This window comes from Etheostoma spectabile, chromosome 23 (assembly GCF_008692095.1).
Source record: "Etheostoma spectabile isolate EspeVRDwgs_2016 chromosome 23, UIUC_Espe_1.0, whole genome shotgun sequence".
Taxonomy (NCBI): domain Eukaryota; kingdom Metazoa; phylum Chordata; class Actinopteri; order Perciformes; family Percidae; genus Etheostoma; species Etheostoma spectabile.
In genome coordinates this window covers 3,883,963-3,900,420 of record NC_045755.1, presented here as the reverse complement: position 1 = coordinate 3,900,420, position 16,458 = coordinate 3,883,963, and the positions used below count along the sequence as shown (strand labels likewise).

Below are 16,458 nucleotides of genomic sequence, written 5' to 3'. Positions count from 1 at the left end.
CAGATCCAGACTTCTGCACTGTCTGCACAGAAAAGCCAAGACCACCGGTGGGTCGTTCTGTTTTAAATTAAATTGATTTTTGAGTGATTGAACGTTGTTTCCAATTTTTATTGTAGTTTAATCTACATCTGCCTTCTGCATCAACTGAAAATCAGATCACTTTATTGATCTTGGGTTTTAAAAGTTACAAAACTTGAAACGCCTTTTAAATGGGCTAATTTCAGCACTGAGAAAGTATTTCACAATGTGGGAACAATCCAATGTTATGATTCAGTATTTCCATTTCTGTAACGATCACAAAGACATTATACCAGGCCTACTCATAATACTAATTATAATTTATAATTTAATTATAATTATCTCTTTAATATTTTAACGAAAGTTTTAAAAGTGCTTTAAGAAGAAAATGAATAAGCAAAGTTCTAAGAAGTTAGAAAAATAATGCAAGAAAACCTGTCTCCATTTTAATTTAAAAAGAAATCTGTAATACTTAATCACATTAATAACGTCTTTCTCCAGAAAAGTTTTCTAAATCTTTAGCGTTTCCACAATGACAAAAAAAGTTGTTTTCAAAGGACAATCATGTTTGCTGATGACACCGTTATTGAGGAAGGACTTTTGGGGTTTTGCTGACTTGACCACTTACACAATCACCGCAAAACTGTATTCCATAAGTTTTTTTTCTTTAGAAGGTGAGAGGTCAAAATAATCAAAATGTTGCTTACTGTCACTGCACATTAAGGCCACCTCCATGGTAAATATGAAATACTATTATATGTAGTATTAGTTAGCCATATGTATCCTTAATGAGATGCCGTAAGGCTAACAGTATAGCTCACTAGATCCAATGATGGTGAGAGTCGGTGGCCTCCATATGAGGATAACGTTATAACAAAGTATGGTTGTTTAGCATTGTTAAAGTGACTGATTTCATTTTCTTGTTTCCAAGTAAAACAAAACTTTATTTATGCTAAGTAAACTAGCTGGGTGTACATTGGACATGATAGACTACAACAATAATATTGACTGGGATGTGTACCCACATAAATTATGATTGTGTTTAGTTGACACTATGGAATACAAATGCCAGCAGCTTCCTGTTGCACATCTCATTCAAAGGCACAGTGAAAGGATGAATAAATGTATTAACATGACTCACCATGAGTACACTTCATGACCTATCAATTCAGTTAATTTAGGTCTGATTTCTCATAAACTACTTGAAGTATCGTAAATTCTTCAAAGATCTACTCTTCAGAAATCATAAATATCTGTTTGATTCAAATCTGAAAATCAATGTGTTTTTATCTCTCAGCCAAAGACTCTGAAGCCCAAGGCGGTGCTCTTCAGGCAGAACTCCATGACCTCTGTGCTGGCAGTGAGACAGAAGGCCTGGATGGTTTTCTTCATTGGGACAGGAGATGGGCAGCTTATTAAGGTATGTGTATAAATAATGATGCGTCATGCGACATGGATTGTTGAAATAATCGGTACTTCAACAACACAGATAATGGCATGAACCAACAGATTTCTATTTATGTTCGATTAACTAGTATCAATACATTTACTTAAAGTTACGAAAATGTATTGTATATGTTTCCTGATCAAAATTGTTTATTAAATTGATACAAGGAAGATGCTGTATAGGAAGGAATAAGCTCCAACATGCTTCCATTACAACTTAAATTGGAACTGTAACGTGATTTTTGTTGATGTGCAGAAGGCGTAAAAAAAGGATGTCCAATTTCTTGCAATAGTTTTGGTTAAAACAACCAGCTTCCTGTCATCCCCTGCTTTTTCCTCTATTTTTCCATCAAATCATCCACTATTCATCTTCTTGAGATGAGTCAATATTCTGCATTCTAAGTGCTCACTAACATGATTATAGTGTTGAGCAGAAGTCTGAGAACACTGCCACAGTGACCCTCCGTCAGACACAATAGGCTCTTTCATGCTGAGTTTACTTTCACAAGAATTCATAAAGCCCCTAAGTGTATTTCTCCCAGCTATGCAGCTGAGGCCTAACGGTAAAGAATGGCTTTGCTATTGGCTCACTGGCAAGTGTAACACTTAAGGAAAGACCGTATGTAGCTTGGAGAAAAAATGATGCAGAAAGTGCAGACCACTCGCCTTTTGTCATTAAATATGATAGTGTGATACAGTGTGAGATGTAGCTAATAGATAGATAATTAACTGGAGTATGAATATAAACCTATGCAACCTACTGGTAGTGAGTATTTGCCTGGGTGTGGTTAAGTAAATATAGCAAAAAGTAAAAATAGCATTATTTGAATATACCAAAAAATGCATTTTTTTTTTGTAAGCATCTCAACCTGTCTTATAATTTATAAATTTGTACAATATGGGACCTCAATTATATTTTTTTTGATCAAATATTTGTATTTTATTTATATTTAAACCATTAACAAACAATACAATGGGACATAATAAAGCATCCCAGGACCAAATAAAAAATACACAGAGAGAAAAGACAGGGAGGGGGCGACCTAACAAAAACACAACAGCAGGAATGATCATTTAGGTCCAGCAAAGACCTAAATAATTTTGAATAATACACAAGTATAATACTTCAACAAGAAACAAAAATTAACATAATGCAATAATTATCATCACGGTTAGTCTATTACTCTCTAACATCTGCCCATTGTCATAATGATACAAATCTGGTGTGATAAATCATGAGGTGGGATTGTAGGTTCTCTGAGAGGATAGTGTTGGTGTGTACGGGGTTAAATGGAGCAGCGCAAACCACGTTAACCACAGTTATTGGCAGAAAGCCACCTACCGACTCCAGTAACATAGCCACTCTCAGCCTCAACCCTTTCCTTCTCACCATCTACTGTAAGATTCATTTCCTGTCACAGTTCAGCAGAAGCAGGGCCCACATGCAGCCACTTGGAGAGGGTAAGAACAGGTGAAGTCAACAGGTGGGCAGTCAGAACAGGCTAACAGATCCATGGGTAGTCTGAGGCCGGAGGGTAGGCACCGAAACTAGATGCCAGTCAGACTCACAGATCTACAGCAGCGTGGCAATGTTGGCATTAGGAAAACTAAAAGATAGCTGCTCTGTGTATAAAATGAGACTGACTGAGGAAATAAAGTCCAGCTGTGCAGACAGGTGCTTGGTCAGGTGATCTCCAGAGGAGGTAAACTTACAGAAGGGGGACGTGAAGCATGACAGAACCTGAAAAAACTCCAGGATGTACGCTGAGTAAGTCTGAGGCTCAAGAGGGAGATACCATGACATTTCTGCTTAAACATTTAGCCTGTGCAGCACCAAGTATAGTTGCATTACAACCTGTGTATTGATAAATGCGGAAGTGGAAGTGACACAATGTGGACATAATGACAAAAACTCAACAGAAACATTTTTTTTTTTTTTTGCTGGTTTCAGCTCGAAGCGTTTTCACAGGACAACACAGCGTCTCCATTAGGACTGAATGGATTCGTTTTCCTCAGCAACCTTAATGGTGGTGGTCATTAGCAAGTGGCTTGACATCTTTAAGATGCCTGAACCACAAACTCATCAGGAAATGCAACTGTGCAACGGTACATAATACCGTTGGTTGAATTCAATTTAGTTAGTTCCCCAAATTCATGAAATATCAACCTAGTGTCACACCCACATGCACAAACATTTACACTTGGCGAAGAATAGAGAAGTGCAGATTACAGCACACACAGAGGGTTTGTGGTATTATTCTCTGCTCAGGACACCATTACTCCACTATATTGTTACACAGCAAATAGTTATTTGCTGCTATATTAATGTTCTGAATGCCATGTACAAATCCATTGAAGGGAAAAATGGTTTTGGGTTGGGCTAAATCTTAATATAAAGAGCCACATAATCAATTTTGCTGGCTAACATTGAAGCTTACTGTGAAAAAAAAAAAAAGCGATAAGGCAAGACAAACTGAGCCAATATTATGAAGCCCACTGTGCAGTCATAAATATTATCCAGGTGGTCAGGCAAGCCAACCTTCTGAATTCAAATTAGCCGTACTAGCATACAGCTGGCTAGCCTGCTGACCTTTTAACATTAATTGATTAAAAAAAAAAAAACTTTTGTTCCCACTAACATTTTTTTGTCCAGAGAATTTCCTCTCTAGCTTAGTTTTTGTTGGCTACCTTCACGAAAACAGTTTTCTTGTTAAACTGTTTTATTGATAAATCAACATGAGATTACAAACCTCACAATACAGTTTGTTTTCTCTTTTATGTTACCATCAACATAAGACAATACAAAGTAAACAAACAAAATGGACAGAATAAGGAAAATTCGCAGACACTCAACCCTCCCCCAGGCCCCCCTCCTCCCCTTTCGGGACCTATACATCAATTCACACGGAGAACAAGGACAAATCCAGCTGCAAATAGGGTTATTACTAATGTATGAAGGGTTGCCAATTCTGTTGAATCGCTTTGTTATTGCTATGAGAACCGTACTCTTTCCAATGAGAGATCCTTCCGTTTCATCCAGCCACAATTTAACCGATGGAGCCTCTTGTTTTCTTCTTCCAGAACATCAACACTAGCTTTTTTTCCTATGAAAGGCTAAGACAACACTTGTCGTTGGTATTTATTAAATTGAGACAGCTGAACGAAACTCCGAGTACATCAGAAGTGGGTCCAGCCTTAACTCTATACGGAGCATATCTGATAACGTTTTAAAAATACGCCAGACCAAAATTTGTTATTTTGTACAACAAAGAGTCAGAATGGAGAAGGTACTTCTGCAATTGGCATTTGGGCACACAGGGTGGATGTGTTATGAAAAATTGTTATGCAACTTCACCTTACAGTAATGAGCCCTGTGAGACTTTTTAAATTGGATCAGACAGTGTCTAGAATTGGCCGAACGACTTGTGAATCGTCTCCAGCTCAGCCTTCCCACGTTCATTCACTAGCTCCGTTCCTAATTCCTGCTCCCGCCTATCTAGTCCCTTGCATGGACGGCGAGGAGCGGATAAGAACAAATTATAATCTGGAGATCAGATGTCTTCCTCCACCACCCAGCCTTAAGAGATTTCGTCAAATTCGTTAGGTCATAATTAAATTCTCTAATGCGCATGGTGTTTTTTTGACATTGCTCTGACCTGTAGATATATCTACAATGATTGTTTTTATGGAGCCAAATTTGGCCTTAATTGAGAGAAAGAGGCAAAGTGCAATAACAGTTTAATCCTCACCATTAAACCATAACCTTTGCTCGTTACCAGCAACAGAGATAGTCTACTAGAAACATAACAAAGCTACATATGTTGTGTCAGCTTGCTGTGGACAAGAATATCCGCACCACCTGTCCCGGTGCTCAACAGGCCACGGGGGGGGGGGGGGGGGGGGGGGGGGGGTGACGACCGCCAAGTGTTTCCCAAAATGCATCTGGATCAAGTGGATCTTAAACATGTGTACCTGCCACTTCAGAACCAGGTAGGTGCATTGTACATGTATCCAGTCTTCTATAGAGTATAGTAGTAGTATTAGCATAAAGTACTTAGCAGTTAGAAGTTAAAGTCACCTTTTAGAATATTACTTAAGTACAAGTCTTAAAGTATCTGATCTCTGCTGTATCAAAGGTAATCCAAACGAGACTAGCTTGCCCCTCCCTCCTCCTCATCCTGTCCCCTCCCTTCTGTGCTTGAAATGAAACACCCCACAACTCCCACCTCAAACTCCTCCTTGTTGGTAATTGGCTCGAACGCTGGAACATTGTTTGTGTATGCTTCATGGTGCAGGTGGGCACAATTTGTTTTGCATAATATTCAGGGTTTCCACACTTCCACCAGCATCCAATTCAAAGTCTGACAAAGAGAAAAAGAGAATTTTTGTTGTTTGTGAGGAGGAATCTTTCACTCCAGCGTACATCTTTTTTTGTCACAAATAACGAGTAATGAAAATGTTGAGGGGAAATGTAGTGGCGTAAAAGTTTCCAGAAATATGAATAACAAATTAAAGATATGTGAAAATTCTACTTAAGTACAGTAACTAAATATTTGTACTGTTACATTACAACAGTGCATGTATCATGTGTAAGGCCGCGATAAACGCTGGGAGCTCATGAATACTTTGAATGGTTCTGATTTATTTTATTATCACAATGTCACATGTATAAATGGTGTATTTTAAAGTGTTGCTATGTTTCGTTCTAGATGATGCGTGTACCTGTGTCAAAGTGCAGCACATACACAAATGTGCAGGACTGTTGGTCTGCACTGGATCCGTACTGCGTCTGGTGCGGCACTAAAAAAAGGTCAGGAACAACTTCTGCAGGCAACACCTTCAACAATTATGAACTTGGTTGAAACCTAATTTTCTCCTTCTAGTTGCACATTTGAAGATGACTGCCAAGATTCCGACTGGTTATCCATTCCTGACGATTCTCAACAGAAAATGGTTTCCCACAAAGTTGTAAAGGATGGCACAGGCCTGGTAAAGATTTAATTCCGGCTTTTAACTAAATTCACTTGTGACTGTTGTTGTTTTTTCTTCTGTAAACACTCACATTCTTTCTTTCTCAGATCAAACTTAACATCCAGACACATCTGACTGTAGGCCAGAAGGTGCTGTCTAACTTCGCCTGTCAATTCTCTACCAGTTCCAGGGAGCTTTGTCGCAGAGACAGCCCTCCTCCACAATTCCCACAATGCACCTGCATCCTTTCTAAAGGCACACTTCCTGTTGGAGGTCAGTAACATGTGATAAATACAACAATCCAGTGAATTTAAAACCTGAAGATCAAGGACTTTCACTGTCACAAGAATCCTAAAATGAAGTTGAGAAATCTGTGTTGTTAATGTTACGTATTGTTATATGACATCACATAAAAACGCGTGTTGTGAACAATTCTGGCAAAGATTCTAATATTCACCTCTTTTTTCACTTAACAGGCCTGAATGTCACACTGAAGATTAAAGTTGGGACGACACATTTGATTGAACTACTGAAGCTATCCAACTGCTCGGACATCAGGGGCCCGCCAACTTCTGTCCTGTAAGTCCACTACCAATTTAAAGAAAGATCACGTCTCACATAAATGATAAAAGATAGAGCTGAAATACAAAATACTTATTGCAAGATTAGTTATCAGGACCCAGCAATACAGAAAAAATATTTAACCTTGTCTTGTTCCGGCATCTCCTTTTGTCTTTGTTTCTGTCCCACCAAGGTTTATCTATTGAGAATCAATGTGAAGACGTACAAATAAACATTTTAGCTGTAAACTCAACCTGAGGCATCCAACTGACATGCGAGACATGCAGACAACTGAAAGCTGAACACACAAACACATCAACCCACACACGGCAGTCATCAAAATAAATACACAATACATAGAACAAAAGATGTAAGAAAGTAATAGAAGCAGTTAACTTGGTTAGTAGTGGTATTGCATCTTTGTACTGCTATTTTGTATATATTTGTTTCTGTATTTGTTTATTTTATATTAATGTTTAGGATGTTTATCTATGCAGCTATCTATCTAGGCAAATTCCTTGTGTTACTGCAAAAAAGCCTTTTCTGATTCTGATCAGGTACAGATCGGTATTACTATCTTGTGGTCTTTGTGTTAAGTCATATATTATATTTGGATATAACATAAAATCATAGGTTTATAACATTTGTTTTATTGCGGTGTCGCTGTGGTCGGGGCCGGGTGTACTGGAGCCAAACGGCGTTTCCTGGGCAAATCAGGCGTGGGAGTGTATTATGTTTTTAATTTATTATTGTTCCATGTTTTGCTTCATTCATAGACAAGATTCACTTTCCAATCTTAGAACAAAGGACAAACAAACTGCTAGCTTCCATCAAAGTTACAAAATAAATGCCTTCCAAGCCCAAAACTCTTATTTACATGTTGGTCTTGTAGCTAATGTAGCAAGCTAGTCACTAACTCAGTCACCACATGTCGTGTCGCTCCATTTTTAGAGTTTAGACACTTTGCAAAGATGTCACCTTCACTAGGAGGACAGGGAATGGCTAGGTGCACTCACTGAACCACATTGTGATCAGTAATTGTTAGCTAAATGCATAATGTCCCAATTCTGTTTCTGAATGTCAAACACGTAAGACTGTAATATATGTTGTTGATATACCCAAAGCAAGCTGATTTCTTGTTTATTGCTTTTTTTAGCTAAGCTAACGTTAGCTGAAAATAGGTCCAGAATCAACTCTTAATAAACCTTTAAAGGTGATGCCGTGGCTAACTTATCCTAACTTCCTCCTGCAGGACAGTGTTTGCCAAACGAGTGGAGTCAGGGAGGAACTTTACTGTGATTCTAAACTTTATTTGTTCCTCTGATCTCACCTTAGTCACATTCAATAGAGATTAAAATATCAGTTTGATGATAATGCATCAAACTGGATATCTGTGTTTGTGTGTGTGTGTGTGTGTGTGTGTGTTGTGGTGGGTGTGTGTGTGTGTGTGTGTGTTTGTTGTGTGGTGTTACTGTCAGAGACCAGAGATCTCTCCATCACTCACCCAGTGTTGTTTCTTACTACGGCAGAAACCATGCGTTTGTTGTCGGGTTATAACCTCTGATGTGACCAGAGTGAAGATCCAACGGACATGGACTGCACTCCGCAAGAGTGAGTCCGTTAGTAGCGCTGAGATAAGTCTCGCACCTATGATAGCAATTATCAAAGAGAAAAGTCACCAAAATTACAAGTTGATATATTCATCGGTACGAAGGAAGTACATTTTCTTCGCGGCTGTCAACCAACTATCAACAATAAATATGTTTTTAGGAAACCAACCTGTCTCCTGCATGAACTGTCCATAGCGGAATTGGGTAGGCCTGTGCTACTCTATTTAAACGTGGCCATAATGGTGTATTTGGATAGTGAATATGTGGTGTAACGCGTTTTAGAAAATCAGCAATTTCATGTAGACAGCTCTTTCAGAACGGAAATTTTTTGTAGAGTGAATTTTTATTCTTAAAGGAAAACCCTTTGCTTGTCTGCACCACTGCTCAGACAGACATTTGGTTTCTTAGCATCAACTTACAAGTGAAGCGAGTGTGCTTGCTTTAGATTATTATATTATATTATCTCAATTTTATTGTCATTACGCATGTACATGTACAAGGCACGAAAGCAGTTTGGGTCTAACCAGAGTGCAATAGCAGTAAGTGCAGGATATATAATTGTTGAGGATTAAAGCTGATTCCGATATTTTTAATAATGTTTGAATAATTTGACTTAATCGCTTGCTTTCGAGTTTGGTGAGAATTTTAAAGCACAATGTCTGTTCTTTGCTATGTAAAAGAATTCTAAATTTCTTTTTTTAGTGTTAGATGTTTTTTATGGGACTTATCACTATGTTACCATAATAAAACGTATTTATTTACGTAAGTTTAAAATGATTTTCAATTATGTTGGTGGCAGATTTTCAGTTAATTTCAATTATTTGTAACAATTTTTTAACTATTTTTTTATTACAATTTATGTGGGTCGATCTCAGTGAGACTAACATGTTTCTCTCTCTCTCTCCTCTCTCTCCTCTCTCTCTCTCTCTGTGCTCTGATTAGATCTCCTGTTGGAACAACACTGGTGTGAAACTGACATTCCACTTCCCAGTGCCAATAAAAGGTGTGGTCAAAGTATGTGTTCTCCTACCGATGGTAGTTGCCATGCATGCTGCAATCACCTACCGTCCTCCCCATCCTGCACCCACATTGTACCAAGCAGCACCTGGATCAGGTATCCTGGATTGTTGGCATTTTTTATTGCTTTGATGAAAACCTTCTTTCCAAGACTACACCATGACTGTGAGAATGTGTTATCTCTTTTATTTAAGACCGAAATGTTTCACCAAACCATATACATAAATCCTAACATTTGGTAGAGATTTCTCCAAATCAAAAATTTGACTGAGATGATAAATAGACAGATAGGTATCTCTTCTTTGTGTGTGTGTTTGTTGGTGGTGTGTGTTTGTGTGTGTGTGTGTGTGTGTGTGTGTGTGTGTGTGTGTGTGTGTGTGTGTGTGTGTGTGTGTGTGTGTGTGTGTGTGTGTGTGTGTGTGTGTGTGTGTGTGTGTGTGTGTGTGTGTGGGTTTTGTGGTGGGTGTGGGTGTGGGTGTGCGCCGCGGCGCACGCCAATGTTTTTACACACCTTCTCATTCAATGTGTTTCCGTTATTTTCATGACTGGAAGAGTGCTGAGTGTTTTTGGAGATGGAACAAGAAAAGCTTCTTTCATGCAGCATGCTGCTATCAATAGGTCCCAACTTAATTTTTATTGAAAACGTCAAATAATAACTGTGAACAAACACTGTCACTGGGATCAGCTTATGCAACCGCTTTCAATTGTGAGGCATTATGTGGCACACATGGGTTGATAGGAAATGTGGTCTTAAAAGATAAACACAATGTCTACATCATGGTTATCATAAAGATGTTAGAAATATTTGATTTAATACTTTGGCATAACGAAAGCTCTAAACAGCACTGTCAACACTAAAAGACACCCAGAAAGGGCAGTAAGTGAACTCAGGTAGGCTATTATGGGATGTGTCCACAGCGCTTTGTCACAAATTTCAGGAGAATTGACTGAGTCTTATTTTAAGAGACAATGTCGGTAAGTGAGTAAACAGTTACAGGTTTGAGGGCATCTCATGAGGAAAGACACACTTCCCCAAACCAATGTCTTTAACCATAAGATCACTTCCCTTTTTTTAAGTTGCAGCAACTAAAAATGTCACTTCTGCCTGAAACGGCTTTAACACTGTTGCTTTTTTTCTCCGTCTCAGCGTAATGTTTGTAATTGTTTGTACCTTAAAACTATAAAAATAAATAAAATAAAATTTGATCACAAAAAAACACTACTACTTGTTAAGGTGCAAAAAACAATGTATGTGCATATAGCTGGACATAAAGAGGCCATAAGTTTTGACTTCAGAACCACAGAGCTTTAACCTCAATGTTATCCTTTCACCATGCACCATTGCACAGAAATTCTGCTTCCTCACTTTGGGGAAGCAGAATTTCTTAAACATTACATCTTCCAGTACGGTGGTTTGTCACTGACAACCACCAGTAAGCCTACACAGATTTCTATTGTGCTCTCTTCTCTGTTCTGATGGTTGTGATGCAAATTGTTGAAGGAACTAGGGTCTTACTGTAGTCAGCAGTCTGCATTTGTCTTTGAGTCGGTCAAACACTTTATTCAGTGATGATCCTAATGTATTTTAGCACATCCCAACATTTTCTTAATGTTGTTTTACAGTTTCAGTAAGGTGTAGTGTACACTGAAGCTTCCAGGCACCACATTGAGAGATTTAAACTTAAATTCTCATATGTAGGTAACCCTTATATAAAGGTGGTAGTCTTACCATCATATCAGGCTGTCATGGTAAAAAATAACAAACTTTCTTTGGTATTGAATCTGTATTAAACGCTTGTTATTTTCTGATTGGCTGCTGCTCTGTGTCCTGAAGTGGGAAGAGGAAAATCACACTCATGGGATCCCACTTGGAGTTTGTGGAAGAGGTCATGCACAGCCACGCCTCACAGGAAGTCAGACCTCCCAAAAACAGGAACAATCAGGTTGGTGTGTAGATGACAGAATGTCCTATTGTGTATTTGTCTTACATCAATTATGCCATGTCACATCATATCATGCTGCATTACAGTACATTGTCACGTTACATGACAACAAGCCAAAGCATTATGTCATGTAAGTATAATACATTACATTGTAGTCACAAGGTGCAATACACATGCAAAAACTTGTGGACTGAAGCAAGTCATATAAAATGCTCTCTTGTTACACATTACCTGTCACATCATGCTATGATACGCCCTGTATTTTCCATGTTACACTGCAGTATGTGACATCTAATATTTTATCTTATTTGGCATCCTATTTATGTCTTATGTTTCATTAGCATATGTTTTTGTTTTACATCAACCATTGTCACATTGTTATATAGTATTATGCTATGTAATTGTCATGCCACATTACATGCTTCAATTACCATGTCACCATCTTCACCATGTCATGTTGTACCATGTACAGATTATTGCATATTATATACAACACAGAATGATTTTCCAACTTGCTGCAGAGTCTCACCTACGACACACCTGCAGCTGAAAAGGGGATTTCTACTAGCACAGTGTTTCTGAAAGTAGCCAATGAAACCTTGGCCTGCCTGCCAACAATGACCTACTATCCAGAGCCCGAGTTCACTAGCTTCACATCTACAAGAACAGGGGACGATGTGCGCATCACCATACAGGTAATGCAGATTTTTTAGCACACATGCACAAAAAAAGGTAATGGAAACATTAAAGGACAGTGTTTGTTTCGGTTGTTATGTTAGAAAACGGCAGACAAACTGGACATGACCATAGCAGAGTTGGAGGTGTGGGGCGTTGAGGAAGAAAAACAACACCCCTGCATTATGGAAGCCAAAGAAACCAGTAATGAGACTGACTTTTTCATCTGTGAGATTCAGAGGACACCCAACGCTATCTTTCAGCAGTTAATGGTAAATCTTTCAGCCACACAACACCAAACTAGACAATACTATATTGTGATAATGGTTACAGCAGTATAATAGGGTAGCAAATAAATCAAAAGTTCTCAGAAGTTTGTTTGTCTGCAATAGTTACAAAGACTTTTTCAAAATAGATCAACATGTATTTGCACTCTGTAAAATTTCTTTATATATATATACACACACATTTAGTGTGATTATTGCTTTTTTACAGATAAAGTATGGAGACAAGACATTGACATTGAAGATTAGATCTTCATTAAATCTGTACCTGATGCTTCTTGTCCTTCTGCTGATACCCTGCATTATTGTAGGTAAGTAAACAAAGTAGGGATAATGAGGAATGATTTGACCCATTTTGTTCCGCTAGCAGCCTTAAAAGCAGATACAGGTGTAACCTTTTTTTCTTTTGAGTTACTAGATTCTCTTTGTCTGCTTGGTTTTTTTCTTTCAGCAGTGGTGATCATCTCCCGAAGCCAACAGAACAAGCTCACTGTTAAGATGAATAAGCGTATGGAAGACCTGGAGCTCGACATCAGGAATGACATTAGACAAGGTCAGCAACACATTTTCATAATGCATTTCAAAATGCATCTGTAGTTTAACATTAAGGTGAGCCCATATATTGGCTATTGAGCACACTTCCTCTGTAGAAATGTTTACTTTTGTCTTTCCTGGAGAACAGTGGCTGTGAACAGCCTGGATTCATGTGCATGAAGCCATACAAGCCCACCACTGAGCTGTTCTGAATTAAACATCAAGTGCTGTGTCAGTACTATTATCAGAAATGATCAAACATTACTCAGTCCTAATTAAGACCATGCTAATCCCCATCCAAGTGTTACGATGGTTTTTAGCCATGCTCCTCTCATGATGACATGAAATAACTTTGGTGTCCTCTTAAAGAGAAACTCTGATCTTGGGGAATACTGCTTACCTTGCACAGCATGCAGGATAACGTGGGAATCACAAGATCACATGTCACACGGAAACCCATCTTGTCAGGCTTTAGGTAATGTTCTATGTAACAAACCATCTGGTGCATCATGCCATGAAAACATTTTTATAAAGCATTTATGGCTCCAGAGAGAGCTGTGCAAAGGTTAATGCAACTCAAGTTGCATGTACCACTAGTGCAGCTTCACAAAGCTGCTAGCATGGAAATTACGAGTTGTGGAAACTGTATCTGATTGTACTTGATAACTGGCTCAACCTTATCAGACACTAGCTTCTGTGTTTAACCACTCTACTGTCTACAGTTAAACACACACACACACATGAAGTTCGTTTTTGTGCCGTGAAATGCCCTGAACTTGTTCCTCATTTGGAAGATGTTAAAAAAGAAAATGTTGTACACTATGTACACACACATGGTCATGCAAGGCCTTGTAGCAATCGACTTTGGGCCTGCAGAGGTGTAAAAACAATAAGTGAGTTGCGGCACCAGTGCAGTCTGTCACCCATTTTTACTTTCTTTTTATTTGTGACCTGCAAACCCTTGCTTGCTTCACAAGTTTCACAGGTTTTACCTGACACTTGTGGAAATATGTATAATGTGCTTTGCCCTACTTTTTTTCTGTACAAAGTGCTTCCTCCAGCCATGCCAGATTCAGTCACTTGACACAAACCCGTTTATAGTCCATTAAAGCAGCCTCACTTAACTGTCCACAGGCTTTGTGGATCTGCAGACAGAGAATGCTGACTTGATGGAAAATGTTGGAGCGATTCCTTTCCTGGACTACAAGCATTTTGCCTCCAGAATCTTTTTTCCTGAGGTATAGTGGAGCTGGAAATACTGGATACTACAAACTGATGCTGTAAATTATGAAATATCAAATATAATGCATTATCACCAGATTTACAAAGCCAGTTTTTGTTATTGTTTTTCAGAGTGAATCTTTGATGACGTCGTTTATCAAAGACATTGGCCAGGTAAGGTTTGACACCAGCTGTTGTTGTCGGTATCACTTTATAACTCTGTCAGGGATGTATATCTCTGTCAGGGATGTATATCTCTGTCAGGGATGTATATCTCTGTCAGGGATGTATATCTCTGTCAGGGATGTATATCTCTGTCAGGGATGTATATATCTGTCAGGGATGTAGATCTCTGTCAGGGATGTAGATCTCTGTCAGGGATGTAGATCTCTGTCAGGGATGTATATCTCTGTCAGGGATGTATATCGCTGTCAGGGATGTATATCGCTGTCAGGGATGTATAACGCTGTCAGGGATGTATAACGCTGTTAGCGATGTATAACGCTGTTAGCGATGTATTGTTGTATCTGACCTGAAATCAGGATGTGGTGAAGGTTCAGCTTGATGAAGGTTGCCAGAGCTTGTCCAGGCTGATCCAGGACCAGCTCTTCCTCACATCCATGGTGCACGCGCTGGAGGAGCAGAAGACCTTCACCATCAAAGACAAGTCAGTCTGTTCTTTGAGTTGTTTGTTTCACTGTGTATGATTGTCTCTTGTACACAAGATATGTTTTGGCCTAGACAGCTGAAGATATGAAAGAGGAGAGAGGAGGAATGAGAGGAGAGAGGGGGAATGACTTGCAGCAAAGGGCTGCAGGTCGGAGTCGAACTCAGCCCGCTGTGTCAAGGACTAAACTTCTATATGGACAACCACTCTACCAACTGAGCTATCTGGCCGCCTTACTTTCATCCTTGGGTCTTTTTTTTCTTCTTTTCACTGTTTTCTTGTCAGTTGCTTACTCATGGAAGTTAATCAACTATTTTCAATATCGATTAATCTGTCTTTTGATTAATACATTAATTCTTTAGTCTGTGAAATGGTAACAGTGAAAAAAGGTAATTCCCATTTTTTTTAGAACCCATGTTGATGTCTTCAAGTCAACCAACTTACCAAAAACCAAAGCTTTAAATTTAAAGAAAAGCAGCAAATCCTCTTATTTAAGAAGCTGAAACGAGATAGCATGTTTGCTTGAAAAATAACTTAATTGATTTTGAAACTAGTTGGAGATGGATTTTCTGTTTGACTGATTGATCAACAAACAGTTGAGGCTGGTAAACTGTTTTATTCTGTGCTATATGGCTCTTTGTACTTTCTCTGTTCATCCCTTCGATATCATGTTAGAACTCACGTCCTGTATCCTGTTCTTGCCTACTATGTCTCCTTACCTTTTATCTGCTCTCTTCCAGGTGTGCGTTGGCCTCATTACTGACCGTAGCGCTCCACAACAACTTGGCATACCTGACGGAGGTAATGGAAGCTCTGCTGAAGGCTCTGATGCAGCAGAGCAGCAACGCTCAGCCCAAACTGCTGCTACGTCGCACTGAGTCCACCGTGGAGAAAATGTTAACCAACTGGATGTCAGTCTGCCTTTATGGCTTCCTCAGGGTCAGTTTTACTTTTTCCTGTTCTATAACACTTCAACGAAAAGTGCAGCTATGTTTTAACCATGCTTGCATCTTGGCTAGAAGTTGTTCAACTACTTTGGTCCAGTAGGCCTAATAAATATCTTAAGAACTGTTGGGTGGATTGCCATTACAATTTTGTCCAGACATTTGTGATCTAAGGCGCCCCTCTGGGGTCAGCTGAGAGAAAAAAAACTACACAGTTTACGATCCATCCTCACAGTTTATTAAACCGAGAGCCCGGATTATGAATCCATGCGCACAGTTTGTCTCAGCATGAATTGTAATACTTCAGTGATGACTTTTCATGTTTTGCCATCATTAGTTCATAATTAACATGTCTTCCTTTTTGGTTTATAATCAAATGCCTGCTAAACTAATACCATTGTCATCAGCTGTACTCTTTGTTTATTGTTAATAATTAGCAAATGTTAGCATTTTAGTTAGGGCTAAACGATAATGGTCAAAATGATAATCACGATTATTTTGATCAATATTGTAATCATGATTAATTATCACAATTATTTGATTTTAACCAAAACAAATTTTATTGTC

The 16,458-nt window shown here is 38.7% G+C and overlaps 1 protein-coding gene across 1 annotated transcript in view; it reads left to right on the top strand.

Annotated features, from left to right (window-relative positions):
* The window catches only part of plxnc1 (plexin C1), a 55,720-nt gene that overhangs the window by 1,151 nt on the left and 38,111 nt on the right, over nt 1–16,458 (top strand). The window contains exons 2-19 of the mRNA XM_032505812.1: nt 1–47; nt 1,316–1,438; nt 5,295–5,342; nt 5,374–5,454; nt 6,174–6,274; nt 6,348–6,453; nt 6,543–6,708; nt 6,912–7,014; nt 9,598–9,720; nt 11,458–11,566; nt 12,088–12,261; nt 12,346–12,513; nt 12,737–12,836; nt 12,977–13,078; nt 14,194–14,297; nt 14,413–14,454; nt 14,823–14,947; nt 15,688–15,886. The exon at nt 1–47 is cut by the window's left edge and continues 256 nt beyond it. Of these exons, the coding sequence (XP_032361703.1) occupies nt 1–47; nt 1,316–1,438; nt 5,295–5,342; nt 5,374–5,454; nt 6,174–6,274; nt 6,348–6,453; nt 6,543–6,708; nt 6,912–7,014; nt 9,598–9,720; nt 11,458–11,566; nt 12,088–12,261; nt 12,346–12,513; nt 12,737–12,836; nt 12,977–13,078; nt 14,194–14,297; nt 14,413–14,454; nt 14,823–14,947; nt 15,688–15,886 (2,021 nt within the window). The remainder of the gene's footprint in view (nt 48–1,315; nt 1,439–5,294; nt 5,343–5,373; nt 5,455–6,173; nt 6,275–6,347; nt 6,454–6,542; nt 6,709–6,911; nt 7,015–9,597; nt 9,721–11,457; nt 11,567–12,087; nt 12,262–12,345; nt 12,514–12,736; nt 12,837–12,976; nt 13,079–14,193; nt 14,298–14,412; nt 14,455–14,822; nt 14,948–15,687; nt 15,887–16,458) is intronic.